Source organism: Lissotriton vulgaris, chromosome 3_1, assembly GCF_964263255.1.
Source record: "Lissotriton vulgaris chromosome 3_1, aLisVul1.2, whole genome shotgun sequence".
Taxonomy (NCBI): Eukaryota; Metazoa; Chordata; class Amphibia; order Caudata; family Salamandridae; genus Lissotriton; species Lissotriton vulgaris.
In genome coordinates this window covers 1,608,049,304-1,608,066,492 of record NC_141689.1, presented here as the reverse complement: position 1 = coordinate 1,608,066,492, position 17,189 = coordinate 1,608,049,304, and the positions used below count along the sequence as shown (strand labels likewise).

Below are 17,189 nucleotides of genomic sequence, written 5' to 3'. Positions count from 1 at the left end.
CCGCTCCTCTCGGAGCCGTAAGTGTTCTAAGTTTATCTTTTGTTCCGCCAGTTTCAGCTCTCCGTCCAACCGGAGCCGTGCCAACTCCAATTCATGGAGTCTGCTTTTCTCTCGTTCTTGGATCTCTTCTGGGGAGAGACCCACTCTCCTTTCTTCCGTCTGAGTGGTGTTTGTTTCTGGTGCCTCGCTGTTTTGGTTCCGGGGTACAGCCGTACCCGTTTCTGCCCAAGATTCTAGGGCGTGTTTGAAGTCCTCTTTCGTGCTCAGCCCGGTGGTAGCAATGCCTAGTTCCATGCAAAATTGCTTTAGCTGTCGATGGTTGTACTCTTCTAGTTTCTCCATCTGGAATTTCTCTGGGGATCCGCTCTCTTTTGTTGTCATTGTGGTTGAGTCATGGGGTGAGTTACTCTCTGTACGATTACGCGTCAGTTCGGATCGCGCCGCTGGCCACCAATGTTAGACGGGGACCTGGAGGGTCGGCCGAGGACAAGGGGAGAGGCCTCCGGGGAGGGCCGTCTCCAGTGATCGTACAGACAAGTAACTTCCCCCCAACAGATGGACACCACACAAGGATAAGGTTAACGCTTTTTATATGTAGTTCTTGAAGCAAAGTATCACGGTACAGTGAGATCGGGACACGAGGGTCCTCTCAATTCTAGTCTCTGGAAGGGAAAGGGGGTAGCGGGACAGTCTTGATACTGATCTGGTATTGAGGTGGAATGATGGATAGCTCACAATCCTCGAGCTCGGAGTTCTGGACGGTCGGGCCGTGGCAGCGCCAGCAGGCTCGGATGACAAGTCTCACTTCAGGAGGGCCACGGCAGCGCCAGCAGGTCCCGACGATGATGTAGGTTGCAGAGGGCCGCGGCAGCGCCAGCAGGTCCCTTGGACGATGTAGTTTGCATAGGGCCGCGGCGGCGCCAGCAGGTCCCGAGGACGACGTAGGTTGCAGAGGGCCGCGGCAGCTCCAGCAGGTCCCTTGGACGAGGAGTAAGGTTGCAGAAGGCCGCGGCAGCGCCAGCAGGCAGGACGAAGGTTCACAAGGCAGGGCTGCGGCAGCACCAGCAGTCCGTCAAGGATGAGTTCTTCAAGGTGTCTCTCGACTCCAGGATACTACTGCCTTCCTGCTCTGGAGCTGCCCCAGTTATAGGTCTGGCCTCCTTTGATGTCCGGACCCTCGCTCTTGGAGGTCCGGGATGAGGGAGTCCAGACACCCAGCAGGGGGGTGGAGCCAGCGCCCGGGGAGGCTGGGGGCGATCGGCACCTGGCGGGGGAGAGCCATCGACACTCCTCTCTCCCATTGACCTGCCAAGTGGTCCGTTCACCTCCTGGGTGGATGGTGGTGCCGGGATGTCGGGGCCTGGCCAGGCCCAGGGTTGGGGTCGAGCTGAGGCCACGCGGCCTCGTGGTGCGGTGTCCAAGATGGCGGCTGGGCCGGGCAATGGTGCTGGTGGTGGCCCGGGCCAGTGATACAGAGATGTCCGGGAGCAGGCGTCCCGTAGGGGACGGGTTGTGGGTTGCTTCTGTGGGTCGTCGGGGTGGTTCTTCTGGTGACACCGGGAGAACCGGTGTCCGGGCTCTGTCATGCGGGGAGGGAGCGAGCCCTTCACGAGGCCTGTCCAACAATTAGCGATATTTTTATTGCGATATTTTATATTTCTTTACAGTTATAGATGCCTCACCTATCAGGGTGAGCACTCAACAGTCTGTCTGATAACAAAGACCATGAACTGGATTTGACCTCATATTCTAGAATCCAACTTAATCGATTTGAGGTAATGGTAGTCATTGTCCCGTTTGATAATAAATGTTTGCCTGTTGAGCCTCTCTACTGGATGTATTTTATTGTAGCAATTACGGACTTTACGAAAACATGGGTACAAATCAAAGAGTGTGACTGGGATTGATTTAATTTCTGGAATTGAACTTCATTAATTTGAGGTCATGTACAGTGATGCTCCTTTAAGGATAAGAATTGATCGCTAAGTTACTGTATGGACTTAGGCCAAGTCACAGATATTAGGTGTGGTTCTTATTGTAGCTATCTTGGACATTGTAACAATCTGGGTATATTCCTGATAACCTTCCATATTGGAGTACTTTTGACTATTGGTGAGGATCAATCTGAGTTGTGGTTTCTGATTTAATGGTGGACACTAGTGGGTGTACAACATACCTATGTATGTCTGTGTTTATTTTATTTTATTAAGACTTAATTTGTGGGTATCATATTTTTTTACTTGATTAGACGGTTTTCACTTGAGGTTCCTTGTACGACACTGGTTTATTTGCTGGGCTCTCCTTCAAATTCTTTCAAGACCTCACTGGGTGTTTGGGTGCTTTCTCCTTTTCTTTCCAGCTCTTTTCACTTGTAGGTATTTTTGAGTATTGTATCTATGTTGGAGTACAATACAGTGCAAAATTGCATACTCAAAAATCACTGTTAAAAAGTATCATATGGAGACATGAATTCCATTTAGGCTAACAATAAGAATCATGGCATGTTTTAAGAAAGAAATCTTTTATGTTAATGCTTCTGCTGTGTGTGTATCTTGTTATTGATTGGCTATTTGATTGTATTTATGTTATGCTTGCAGCCCTGAGGAAACCCTATTCAGGGGAAACGTGCTGGCTGCATTTTCTCATCTCCTTATGTTGTGTGTGGTTCGAGTATCGATTAAAGAAACAGATATAACATTGTTGAGGAGTCCGGATAGATTCTCTTGCTTTGCATTTGTGCTTTTTAACACTTATGCTGCTTAAAGAATGAGCCAACGACCCCACAGCTGACTAAATGTTGAGCACCTCAATCTTTCAGTCCCAAAGGTATCATGTCCTGTGCCAATCGCCTCCGAGACCTGCTTCGGTTGGGTCCCACTGGAAATCCGGAGACAAAACTTAAAAAAAGCGTGGAGGCAGCACCAGGAATGGAGTCACAGATCAGTCAATATATTATGTTTCAATATTCTTTATATATTCAAAATAGGACAACAGCCAACACGTTTCGTTCCTAATATGGGAACTTCATCAGGGCGAATGGATTACTTGATGGAGCCAAGTATCCGATGATACAGAGTCTAAAAAGACGAGAACAAGTGAAATCCTGATTCTAAGGTGCGTCTGTGTAGGGTTACTCCAGATTAATCACCTCAATATCTATATAAGAACATGGGCGAAAAATCTTTCATATCACAGAAAAACCAGCAAATATCACCAACTAAGGACCATACTACATTAAAACGGGCCAATCAGAACAGTCATAGCAACCCTGTATGTCACCAAGTTTTGACAATAACAAGGTGGGTTTCCAAAGAGGTGTGTACTTCAAATTGCGGATACAAATATACTCTTGCACCGGGCGCAGTAAGAAGTATTGAAAATCTATGTAAACGGACCGTCTTCCAATATAGATAAGGCTACGATGGGCCACTGATGTCAAACTATAGGTAATCAGTACAGAAGACCTGTCTTCAAATATAGATGGGGCTATGATAAGCTACTAGTATCAAGGTCGGAGACCAAAGACAGCCTACATCCAGAACAGCACCCGTGTCCACGATACGGAAATGGAGCTCCATCAATAAATCCATTCGCCCTGATGAAGTTCCCATATTAGGAACGAAACGCGTTGGCTGTTGTCCTATTTTGAATGTATAAAGAAGAATAAAGAATATTGAAACATAATATATTGGCTGATCTGTGACTCCATTCCTTGTGCTGCCTCCACGCTTTTTTGCACTTATGCTGCTTAACCTGTCATGGTGTCTTACACTGGGACAAGTTCAGCATATTTCTGTGGGGACCGAGTCCAACCTGTGAAAATAGTGGGTGGACGCCGTGTACCTGCGTGTACCCCCCTCCCCCCACTCATGCCCTGCACAAGAGCATACATTACAAAGTGCTACAGTTGCTATTATCATTTATTTTCATAGCAAACTTCAACGTTCAGGGCTATGAAAAATGAACGGGTGAAGTTCACGCTTCAGAAAACAATAAACAAATATTCACAGTTTGAGAATATTTAGCTTAAATAGCAGACTGTTACAGCGTTTTAAACATGCAGTCACTGGCTACCTGTGTGCGAGGAACGTACAACGAAGGGTGGTAGAAAGGAAGTCGCAAAATACCAAATATCAGGTATTAAACATATTTACATTTTTAAAAGTAAAGTACAGGTGTAACATCTGTATTTTTATTATGACAAATCTCATTGCTGCGAGACACAATTGCTGTGAATCTGCACCTGCCTCAAGATGGCTGAGGAGTACTTCCACGTCATGCCACCAGGTGGCGCTCTAGTTTATTTTCTGCCCTCCCGTATAGCTTCTTCCCTGCATCACTTGGAGGAGGAGGAAGGAGAAGGAGGAGGGTTCTTTTTGAAGACTCGCTGGTACTATTTCCTCCTGTTGGCAATTTGACTTCCTCCTTCTCCTCCTCCCCTGCCCCTCCTTTCCCCGCCACACGCTAGTTTTGTTTTGGTTTTGTGCCTTTCCCCACCCCTCCCCAGAGGATTATTTTTTAATTTCAAGCCAAAGAGAAACAGCACAGCCCGAAAAGAGGAAACACAACAATGGGATGCTGTGGCAGCACGCAGGTGAGCGGTACTGATTTCGTGGGTGTACCAAAAATGCAACAGACGTTTGCTGTTTTTTTGACTTGAGCTTTAATGGGGAAACGACCAGTGATTCTTCTAGAAGGTGTATTTTGAAGATCCTTTGGGTCACACCAGGGAGGGGCACGAGGCTCCTAAATTGTATATTTTTTAAAACTGTGCCAGCCTACATATGTGTTTTTTTCGGGGCGGCTGTTGTGGAGAGGTTACGTTTGTTGACAAGAAATGTGGCCTCGGTTTCATTAATATGTATAATGTGTTTCAATTAGGGTGTTTAATCTGGGTGCTATTTGCTGTGTATTTCTGTGGCAGACCATGAACAGGGTCGTTATTGATACCCCTAATCCCTTCCTCCCCCCGTGGGAACTGGAATCATGTACTGTGTTCTGTTTATGATGACGGCTGCTGAGTGCTTGTCTGGATAATCTGCCCCCTGAAGTTGTGTTTTTTTCCTGGCAGTCCTGCTGTCTGCGTCTTGCGTAAGTTTTCTCACCTTTCCCCTTTACTCTCCCAAGTTACATGGCTACCGTTCAAGACAGTAGCCAGGATTCCCTGGACGCCTGCCACCAGCAGCATTGCAGTCCCATTGCGTTTTTGGCACCTGCTGCGTCTGCCTGGGAAGCACCGGGAGCTCCGACGCTCTCCCGCCTTCTAATCCTGACAATACATCATTTTGTATATTTAAATATGCACGATGGTGCTCTTATGCCGAAAGGAGGAGTCGTGGGAAGAAGAGATTTTCATTTTGTAACATGAGGCTGAGTGCATGCTCTTTGTTGTGAAGGTTTGGTGGACTGTGGTAAGCCTTCACTCAATTGTTTATTCTTTCTATAGTTAAGATATTTACGTTGGGCGTTAGCCTGTCCTGTCGCAAATAAAACCAGCTTCAACCCAGTGGGAGCTAGTTCCTTTAGGATACCATGCCATGCTACTGCTTTGCACACAATGACAGACGATCTGTATAGAAATGAGGTCGAAAGATTTATAATGTTGATTTGTAAGCTTATATATGAGATGAGATGCCTGTTATGATTAAGTGTAAACTTAAAACAATATAAACAGATTTGACAAAAAAAAAGATTTATCATGTTGATGTATATATTTATCTGCTTTTTCTTTCCTACGCAGTCGGAGCGACTGCGTAAGAAAGACATTCTCAAGCAAATTATCCATTCTCAGGCAGATTATGACAGTGTCAGTCACTGGTTCGGATGATGTTAATCCTTTTCTTTAGCCCTGCTTGCATTTACAGTAGTTTAGCCACCTCAAGACCTCTCACATATCTTCTTGATTTTGGAGGCTAACGAGATGTAATATGGGGACGCTAAAGAGCCGGGACGCAAATTTCTGCACTCAACTGAGGCTCTACCAGAGATGACAATCCGCTATTTATTCCAACAAATTGAGGCCATCGGGCACCCCTGGACTTATATTGCAGCCCCTTCTGTGGGTTGAGTCTGACAATTGCTGTAGCTACTGAATTGGATCAATGAGGGCAGTGCAGGGATTGCAGTCCCGTTCAGGCCTGGGCCATTTCGACCTCTGCGGTCCCACCGGATTTGGGCTTATGGTGGCCACTATATGGACACGGCTTGGTCGGCTGCCTTCCTCCCTGGAACTCGAGTGAGTGGTGGCCCCAGCTTAATTGACCTGCTGGAGACTGTGTTTATGCCAGCCCGATGCCCGCTGTTGTCATTTTGCTGCGATCACTTGGCGGTGCGTGGAGTGCCTGGACCCTTCGAGACTCATGGGGACCGCACAGAGGAATTGATCTTCTGCAGCGAGACTGATCCTGGTGGAGCTTTACCTCAGATTTCTCTGCTGGAACCTGGGGAGAGACCGGCCCGCTCTGAATCACTGGAGAGTGACTGGGGAAGTTCTGAGGCCTGGGCGGACAGCAGCGAGGCACGTGCTCTATGAGGTTCGGGAGATTTGGCTGCAAAAATAGTCCTTGCGAAGTAGCCTATAAAACAATTGAGCGATACTGTATGGGGTCTAGCAGCACCCAGTGGAGACTGTGCTTTCTAGACCAGCTGAGGAGAGGGCATAGGCTTTTAAAGGATATAATACGATCTACTACACAAGGAGAGCAGCGGCTGTTGCGCATTATAGCCCTCATTGACTGTAGCACGTGACCCAATCTCTCTTCCCTCTCAAGGCACAGAGCACACTAATCAGCCTATAGCACGTGCTCCCCTCGGCTGTGTTTTTCACGATTGAGCTAGTGCTCTGCCAACCGCCGGCCTGGTCCTAATGCGGCAGAGTGACACTTGCGGACCTGCTGGTGCCCCCCTGATATTGATGTGTGGTGGTACCTAGACCGACCAGGCCTAACTCACCCTAGATGACTGCAAACTTGTGCCCCACCTGACTCTGCACAATAAGACACTACCTCATGTTCTACATGATACTCTGCTGTATGTGAGCTATTAAGTGGCTGCCCAACCCCACTAGAAGCGGCCTGGTGGATGTAGCCCAGTCCTACAATACAGGCCTATGCTCCGTGACAACCACTGATGATGGTCAGGGGTGTGGAATTTATTAAAATAGCTACTTGTCCTGTAACAAAATCCACTTGTCCCTTTGGTGCCATGTAGTGTGGTGACAAATTATGGCAGCAATCTCATTATATGAGCTGTTATTTTGTCAGAGCTCATACCATAGTAGTATTTGAATACTAGCAATCCCTTTATGTTGCCACGTTTTGGCAGATCTACATACTGGGACTGAATGAAGTGGTAAGCAATAGTTCCAGGGTTGGAATGCCCTTTTGAGTCTGTGCAAATCTACCAACTTGCATGTTTAAGGGTTTTCAACAACTCTTCTCTAATCTTTTCCCATACTGAGAAATGTTGGAAATGTACTCTTTATAATGGCAGACGTACACCTTCTTCCAGAGTTGGGAAAAAAGTGGTTGGAGGGAAAATGAACTTGCAAACACTCAGGTTTTTGCATGAGCAAATCTACACATCCATATTTGCTCATGCTAAAATGCAGTTCACAAATATTTTCTAGGAGTACAATTTCTTGCCCTACTTCTGTAAATTCACGAAAGTCATATAGCTGCACTTAATGCAAGGACATATACTAAGGACGCTGTGTGGGTCGGTCTCTCCCTCTCTCTCCCCCTCTCTCAGCTTCACTGTGAGATCGCATTCTGCTCTTTCACAAGGAGCATATCGGCACACAAAGTAGTTGTGTTCAGTGCCAATAACTAATGTGGTAGTGTGTGCTTTATTGAGACAAAAAACAATTTTTGCTTTTGCCAATGTTTGTTATAATGGTGAGAGTCCGGCAGCTCACATCAATAAGGTTTTCCAAAAACCATGCCAAAACAAGCCACGCATTGCCAAAACTAACAAGCATTTACAATGCAACGGTTTCGCCTTTGTAAAAGTTAGAGCTATTGGCATTGTAAATGACAAATTTTTTATTTATGTGTTGGTTTTGAAAACAGATAAATAAATGGCATCGCCTTTACAATGCCAATAGCTTAATCTCTCGCAAATAGTAAAAATGATTAATAACTAACCTTCTTATCAAAGGACCAAAAACCCTGCCTTAAGTTGCAGTCATTAAAGAGCTTGCTGACAATTAGGAGCTCCCTGAGTGATGGTGTGTGTTTTGTAGGTGTGTGTGTGTGTGCACATGTGTATTGCTGACATGCAATGCTCACATTCAATTAGGAGCTCCCTGAGTGAAGGTGTGTGTTTGTAGGTGTGTGTGCACGTGAGTATGCACATGTGCACAGGTGTGTGTGCATGATCATTGTGTGAATGAACGTTCACGAGTGTGTATGAATGAGCGCATGTGAGTGTGTGTGCATATGCATGAAAATGTATGTGCCACTCTAGTTCGTTGGTCTGCAAGGAGTTTTCATCATGCCCTCTGAGGCAATCATGGACCAGAAACAATGTTTACTGCATGTGTGAGTGAAAGCAAGTGAATGTCAGAATGCATATGTCTGTATCTGTGGCAATGTGTTGAAAGTGGTGCGTGCATGTGTGAGGGAGAGTGTGTGAAAGAGAGAGATAGTGTGCAAAAGGCCTTGAAGGGCTGGTGTCAATATGCAACAAATGTCAGCAACTCATTATCCTGCTCATCTATGCAATCATAATCCAAAATGTACGTGTGTGTTCGTGCATGTGCACTCATGTAAGAGTGTGTCTGTGCGCATTTGTGGAAGAATGCACAAGTGTATTAGAGTTTGAATGTGTGAATAATGCGTACACCACTGTAGCTAGGTGGTCTGGCATATTCGGCCTCCCATTAACATACTCACTGAAGCAAACATAAACTAAACCAAATCTTGTGTGTGAGCTGTAGGGTCTGTTTCCTTTGCGAAAATAAGAGGTGTGAACCAAATTACCACATGGGAGTCAACCACGAGCTCCCAAAGTGTCATTGCCTGCAGAGGAATGAAATCAAATCGTGATGCCTATTACCCCTGTCCCTAATCTTAAGGTTCCCAGGTCCACTCCATAAGCAATCCATTGTGTCCTTGTTATCGCGTTTCCTTAACCCCATTGAGATGGACCGAGCAAACCCAATTACACAGATAATGCCTGCGGTAATGTCAGCTCTGGGGTGGTGTCGAGGGGACTGCAGGGCCAGAAACAAGGCCAGCTCTGCTGCCCCTGGGCCGAGGCACACCTCATCCCTGCTCCCGCGTCACTTTCTCTGCCACATACACGCACACACAAACAGGGCAACAGAAGCAAAGCGCTCAAACAGCACAACACCAGCATGAACACCCAACATTCACGCAAACACGCACACTCAAAGTACACGCACTCAAAAGGACGTGCGAGCCCAAAACACAATTACAGGAATACTTCACCGAAGCACACACATACAGCAATCAAACCATGCAAGCCTATAACAATACAAACTCCTGTCAAGGATGGAGTCAATGATGTGGAACAGACACACTGGCACAAACACAAGCACACCCACACATAAACAGAGGAGCGCACACACACAAGCAGACACAGGGACACACACAAGCACACACGGATACACATACAAGCACATACACAAACACAGAGGAGCACACACACAAGCAGACACAGGGACACACAAGCACACACGGATACACATACACAAACACAGAGGAGCACACACACAAGCAGACACAGGGACACACAAGCACACACGGATACACATACAAGCACATACACAAACACAGAGGAGCACACACACAAGCAGACACAGGGACACACAAGCACACACGGATACACATACAAGCACAAGCACATACACAAACACAGAGGAGCACACACACAAGCAGACACAGGGACACAAAAGCACACACAGATACACATACAAGCACATACACAAACACAGGCATACACAAGCGTACGTACAGACTCATACACACAGGCGCACACACACACAGGCAAAGTGGCAGTCTGCAGAGGTAAAGAGCATCAGGGCAGTGAGACGGGTGGGGTGAAGTCGGGTTGTTGGAATTCAACAGACAACGGGATAGGCAATATTTAAATTTTAAAAACACTTAACTTGAGCTCCCCGTATCACCATTAAATTGAAAGGTAAAAAACTTGGTTTCTTGTCCCACGCAGGAAAATTAGTTTCTAAACTGTGCGAGTTGTTTTACAAACACCTTAAGTCTCAGACCATGCGTACTCAAAGCTTTTCCCGGGTGCTGACAGGTTTGCTTTTGCTGCTATTCAAGGAATAGAATGCAGTTTAAAAAAGCAATTTTAGCTGCGTTATTTCCCTGAAAGCTTTCTTCACAGACTGTGATTCAACTTGCCACATACAGCCAACTTTTAGTTGCTTTCAATAGACATCTTATCTACCATCTAACGAGATAGTGGTGAGCGTAGAGCCAACCATCTGTGCACCGTTGGTTGTCGGCTGCCATGTTAAAACATGAAGCTCATTTGGCTCTTTGTTGAAAAACAATATAATAACAGCAGCAGTGAGAAGAGTAGATTAGGGGCAGTTTGTTGCTGGTGATCTAATACCGAGATGGCACAGATGGTCTATCAGTCTGTGGGCAAGCACCCTATGTTCTGAGAAGAGTGAGCTGGTATACAGTGTGCTGAATATGTTCATTACGACTTTATTTATATAGCGCACTTCCACCACAAAAAGGGTCCTTGCCTCTAGCTGACGAGCTAATGGTTAAGAGCAAGCGTGTTAATGTCGATAGGTGTGTGCGCTGCTGGTGATAGGTGTGTGCGCTGCTGGTGATAGGTGTGTGCGCTGCTGGTGATAGGTGTGTGCGCGCGCTGCTGGTGATAGGTGTGTGCGCTGCTGGTGATAGGTGTGTGCGCTGCTGGTGATAGGAGTGTGCGCTGCTGGTGATAGGAGTGTGCGCTGCTGGTGATAGGTGTGTGCGCTGCTGGTGATAGGTGTGTGCGCTGCTGGTGATAGGAGTGTGCGCTGCTGGTGATAGGAGTGTGCGCTGCTGCGGATATCTGGCAAAGCAGTTTGTGCACCAGTGATCGGCAGTGAACCTGCTCGTGATCCCTGGTCTATGTGCTGATGCACGTTCATGGCACGTGCTGGCAGATGGATGACTGGGTATACTGTCGTAAGAATATAAATACCGGTGGGAAGCATGGAAGGCCTCAATGTGCCGCCCCTGTTTTGGCACTGTAACCTGAAATGCCGTGGCGCAGACAGTTTGAGAGACTCTGGGCAGAGACACCGAAACGGCTGCAACACTCTCCTTTCTCTCACACTGAGGCCTCCTAAGCTAGCGTGGCCCCAATTCGTTCTGTGTGAGTCAATAGGACATGGTCGGGTACTCACAGCGTGCAGCGATCTCTGTGCTCGTTAGCCACAGTCTCGATGCCGCCAGCTCGGGCCACTGCAAGATAGCAGCTCTGGAAGCCCACGTCGATGCCCACCACGGACATGGTGCACGCAGTTCAAGTGCCGCTCTGTCTGTACTCGCGGGTGGCACTGAGCGCAGAACCCGGGCTGCCTCACAGAGAATGGAGGCTATCTCAGGCTCCGCCGGGTACATGAGATTTCCATCACGTGTGTGTTGTTTTTTTTTTTAGGGAGAAAAGGTGTAAAACGCAGCAGAATCGAGTCTGTTTCTGCTCTTTTCTGATTCCTTCTCCCTGGTTCCACCTCCAGCTGCGGGTGACAGCAGAGCCCCGCACCTGTCACCACCCGCAGCCAGGTGCCTGTGAGCGGCCGGACGCCCGGGTTCAGCGCCCACCTGCTCGCGCTTCCCCCTCCAGGCGCTGCTGCCCGGGGCGTATTGAGTGACAGCTCGGGGTCGGTTTCCCTGCTCTTCTTTTATCGGAGAGTTACATTCAAGAGCTCGCCCTTACACCCCTTCGCACACACTTCTCAGAGAGAAAAGTGTTGTGGTGACAAGTTCCTTTCAGGAGTTTTGGCCGCACGTTCAACAATATGCGTTCAAAAGCGGCGCTTTCTCCTAAAATGCCAGATTCCCAGCACCTGGATTTATCTTTGCGAACAGGCAGAGGTGCTCGCAAACAGCGTGCACCAACCTTCTCGAGTATTCGTCTCTAAGTAATAAGGAAAGACCGGCAGCCGAGAGCAAAATCTCGTCCCTCTCACAGTGTGTGGGCGGAGGGAAGGAGCGCGAGCCGCTCGCGAGATCTTTGACGTCACAATCTACATCCGCCTGAAGCTAGGATCCTCCAACGGTATATGCCTTCACATCGTTGACTTCAAAGAACAAGGCAGGACAGCAGCAAGCACGGCCCGGCCGGACCAGACTCGGGGGCGTTCCCGGCGTCGCGTGACGTCGGCAAAAGCCAAAGCATCTCGGGAACGCCCCCGTGTCTGGTCCGGCATTGACGGACGCCTCTCTGTTCCAATGGCTAGCCTCCATTTATGGAGCTAGCCAATGAAGCAGAGAGGCGTGTTCAAGTCACCCATACTAGAAACTACAGATTTCTCTGGAGGAGGAGCCTAACGGCTCCGCCCCCCAGCGAAACCTAAAAAGCTGACCAATTTCAGACCAACTGGATTTGCCAAAGCTTGTTTATTTTTATGTTTCCATTAATCTTATTGAAACTGGTTACACTGATTTTCAAATATGAATATTTTTGAGAAATACTAGCATGCATCAACACATTTTACTAAATGATGCTGCAATGAAATGGAACCTAAAATTTTACGGTAGGAAATTTAATATTGAAGGCAAATAATCATGAATCTTGCTTTCAAGCTTCTGCAAATATTTGCATCAAATCAGAAACCATTCTGGGACCATTATGCATAGCCTCATATTGCTAAACTTTGAAACCGTGTGTACACATTTTTATACTGGAACCCCGTGCAGTCAGAATTGACATTTACTTAGACGCTCACCTTAATAATAAAGGCGTTAAATTAATGAACCATTAATACAAGTTTGAACAGCGTTAACATATGCACACAAATATTTACTTAACTGCAGGCAGTGACCTTCCCTGACCCTTAATATGGCACTGCAAACTGGCAGCCAAAGGATTTGTGCTGCAACGGGTTGGGCCTACTTGTCCCAAGGACAAACTACACATGAAAACTTGTTGCCCTTGACCCCAAACAATATGTCCTGGGCGTCAGGCTATAGGAATTCCACATCCCTGATGGTGCTGTCTTCGCCTGTGGAATTGTACCAGAGTGGTTGGTTGAACTTCTCTGCACCCGGTGTGTCCCACCTGAGAGGATAGGGAAAGGTGACACCAAACAATCCAAACTCTCTTTTGTCAACCAGCGACAGGCACTCGCCAGGGAACTGCTCTCTTGGAGACGCGTATGGGGTGCTACTGGGGGCGGAAGGCCCATCCCCGGACCTTGACTACCGTACAATGTTCTTAGACTTGAAGCAGAGCATAACGGCAATCAACACCAAAATTGATTTTCTTGCTGGCAGGTTTGATCGGCTGAAAGAGAAGGTCGATAAACACAACCATCGCATTGATCAACTGGAACTAATCACATCTGATGCTGAAGCTGAACGTTGCTTGGACAGGGAAAATCTTCTGTGCATTAAAAAGGTACTTTAGGTGATGTGTAATAAGAATGATGATTTAGAAGCTCGATCCAACGGAACAATCTGCAAATTATTGATGTGCTGGAGTCGACAGAAATTAGTAGAATGGAAAACTTTGTGGAGGACATGCTGCACACACTCTTCAGTCCAGAAGAATCTCCCATATTTACAGTTGAAAGGGCAAAAAAGGTCTCTTGGCCCTAGGCCGCCTCCTGAAACTCTGCCTTGCCCCACCATTGCCCAGGTATTAAATTATCAGGACCGGGACACTGCCGTGCGTCTTGTGAAGGAGAGGAGACCTCTACATTACAAGGGAACTGAGATTTCTATGTTCCCGGATTCCCGGATTTCACGATGTCCTTGCAGTCTGCGCTCAGACACTTCCTGCCGATCAAGTGTGTCCTTCAACACATGGACGCAAGGTACTCACTTCTATATCCTAAAAAACTGCAACTATCTCATGCTGGCAAAACTCTCATCTTCACAGACCCCAAGAAGGCTTCCAAGTTCTCCAAAACCATCCTTCTGAAGGCAGGTGGTTCTCCCATTAGAGACTGAGAGCAGGATGAGGCACATCTTAACTGAACTGATTAAGCCCTGATTTCGTAGCTGGCTGGGGAGATGCGGGATAACCCTCCCCGGTAGTGTGCACACAGTGGACCACTGTGCCTGGAAATGCCTGCAGGAGCCTTTCTCCTTCTCCTGGACCGGGAACTAAGACAGTTAATAATACAGAAGCCTTGCCTGTTGTTACCTCATTTGGCAGCAGCCTGGAATTCTGATTTCAGTCATAGTTGCCAATCAGCAGGATTTCCTAACGCACAGGTGATCTGCGGTGTCTCCATGTTCAATATCTCCAGCAACCCAGCTACTAGTAGTAGGTTAGGAAACATGTCTCCTAGTTTGCCCCTATGGAATGATTCCCAGAAATGTACAATCGCAATGTTGTTGGGGTTTGCTAGTAGGGTGGGGATTGTGCATTTGGTCCATTTGGGGGGCAAAAGTGGGTGGTGGGTGTGTTTGTTTATTATAGGCGTTAGATGTTGCCTCCTCGGCTGATAAATGTGTTGCTTTCTTTCTGAATGTCACTTAGTCTATACTCCTAATAGGCATCACATACGATTTAGAGGTAGGCGCTCATCGCTTCTTTATCCAAATACTGAACTATCATGCAATCAATTAAAGCTGTAACCTGGAATATCAGCGGCCTTAATGACCATTGCAGGGCACACCAGGTCTATGCATATGTACTGAGACACTCCATAGATATCTTCTTTTTACAAGAACTAGACCTCACTGAGGGGACTCTTGCACAACTGCGATCCGGATGGGGTAGGGAAATGCATGTAGCCTTTTACTCTAACTACAACCCGGGGAGTGGCGATTCTCATTAGGAGGGGGCTACCATGGCGCATGTGTCGTGCCATATGTGATACTCTGGGCATATTTGTTCTCCTTTCTGGTATTCTACAAGACCACCCATTCAAACTTCTCTCCATCTCCGGCCCCAACACCGATGACCCTAAATTCTTTGCTGAAGTATGGTGGTTGGCTGGGACAGTAGGTCCTGAAGCAATTCTATGGGGAGGGGATTTTATTGGAGTACTTAATCTAGAGATGGACAGATCTAGCAACTTTAGACGTCCTCCCCTTGTGCAGCGGCTCAGCTGCGACTCATCGTGGATGATTTTGGCCTGACCTATCATTGGCGCTTCCAACACGCTCACCAGATAGAAAGTACTTTCATAACGGCTCACGCTTTGTAGTCCTGAATAGATTATTGGTTGGCATAGTGGAATGTGCTGGGTTGGACAGTCCAGATCTCCCATTTACAGTGGACGCTCTCTGATCATGCTTCTGTTCTACTGGAGTTGTTACTTCTGGGCAGTTTCCCCCGTTCCACCCCCATGCTTTCATGTGGAAACTTCCAACAGGACACCTGCGAGATCAGGTGTTCAGGAACATAGGATAGCAGTAGTAGAATATTGTACACACAAGAACGCCAAGATATTGCGGTCTTCCCTCCGGGGAGCATTCAAGGTTGTCATTCGAGGAGCATGCATTGCAAAGCAGGTGGGCGTGCTCTGTGCCTTACCTGGCGACCTTGTGTGTCTAGAGAAAGAAATTAGAGAACTTAAACTTATGTTTTTTTGACTGTCAATACATCCCCAAACTTACATCCATTCGGAGCTGGCTATCGGAATACGAGGAGGCTGGAAGGCGCGAAAACCACTACCACGTTAGGGAGGCAAAAACAAGAAGTTTCAGGGAGGGTGAGAGACCAAGCAAGTTTCTTCTTCGTAAGCCATGGGCGAGCGATTATGTTGTATTCCTTCCTCCTGTTCATTTAGAATTGTTATGACTCTTTTGTGGTTCTACATTCTATATGTGGGAGTTAGGCAGTGTAAGGCTGTCTCCTGAAGATTGTGGATGTACAAGCTGTTATCCTTCATTAAATCTCCTATCTTCAACTACTTCTGTCTCCTGGATTACATCATAATTTTGGTGACGATTTGGGATACTTTGGAACTCTTTTTTTCATTTTTTTTTCTTATTTTTAAAGAAGTGGATATTAGGAGAAAGGATTTAAAACAGCGTTCACGCAAACCTCAAGGTATTTATTCTTTTAAGTGTATATTGATTGCACCTGCGCCTGATTTATATTTATGGTTGTGCTTTGATTGCACCTGCGGCTGAAACATTTTTTTTATTGAATCTTCTTCACGATTTTTTTGTTTTACCTTTCAATGTTATTTACCATAAAACTTTCTTCATTTTTACCAGTATTGTCTTTCTACTAAATACTGATGAAAAAATTTCCAGCTTTGTATTCGTTATAATTTCTCTGGAAACTAACTTTACTTTATTCCTGTACCGTTTCTGCCGAGTGGTGTATATTTGAATTCCTGCCATCGCGTGTACACTGGAATCCCTGCCATCGCGTGTACACTGGAATCCCTGGCATCCCGTGTACATTGGAATCACTTGCATCGCGTGTACATCGTGTGAGCTCACACGCTCAAGATCTCCATTCTGCTTTCTCCATTCGATCGGTGAGTTTCCTACGTTTTCACCGAACTTTGACCCTCTTTGCCACGCGTCACGCAGCGTCATCGCGTTGTCTGCGTTGATGCGTCATGGCGTTGTCCGCCATTTTGAATCACCTTGACTACGCTTCAACGCCGATCCGCACGGCAGCGGCTCTGTGAACTTTCCTTTTGAGACTTTTCATTGCGATTTCTTCACGCCAGCAAATTAAAAGCATTTTGTGTGATACTCCTGCATTTTTAAAAGCCCTTTTGTGGATCGTGATTTGAACAACATAGACGTCGGTGACTACTTCTTTTGTTTTAGTTTGTTTATTTTCATTGTTGTATGTGTATAATATATTTATCTTAAATTTCTTGTTTTACATTATACTACATAGTATTTTAACATATCTTCTACCATGTCTAATAACATTGCTACTCCTGCACATTTTTTACCTATAGCTGGTGATCCTAAAATGGAATGGGATCTATGGTTTCCTACATTTTTGGCGTATGTTGATGTTGTAGAGGAGGATGGTTGTTCTCCTAAAAG

The 17,189-nt window shown here is 46.6% G+C and overlaps 1 protein-coding gene across 3 annotated transcripts in view; it reads left to right on the top strand.

Annotated features, from left to right (window-relative positions):
• The first annotated feature begins 4,345 nt into the window (after window positions 1-4,345).
• Window positions 4,346-17,189, top strand: part of SLC44A1 (solute carrier family 44 member 1) — a 576,430-nt gene continuing 563,586 nt past the window's right edge. For all 3 annotated transcript variants that reach the window (XM_086962088.1, XM_086962089.1, XM_086962087.1), the window contains exon 1: window positions 4,346-4,594. In XM_086962088.1, the coding sequence (XP_086818214.1) occupies window positions 4,571-4,594 (24 nt within the window). In that variant the 5' untranslated portion in view covers window positions 4,346-4,570. The remainder of the gene's footprint in view (window positions 4,595-17,189) is intronic.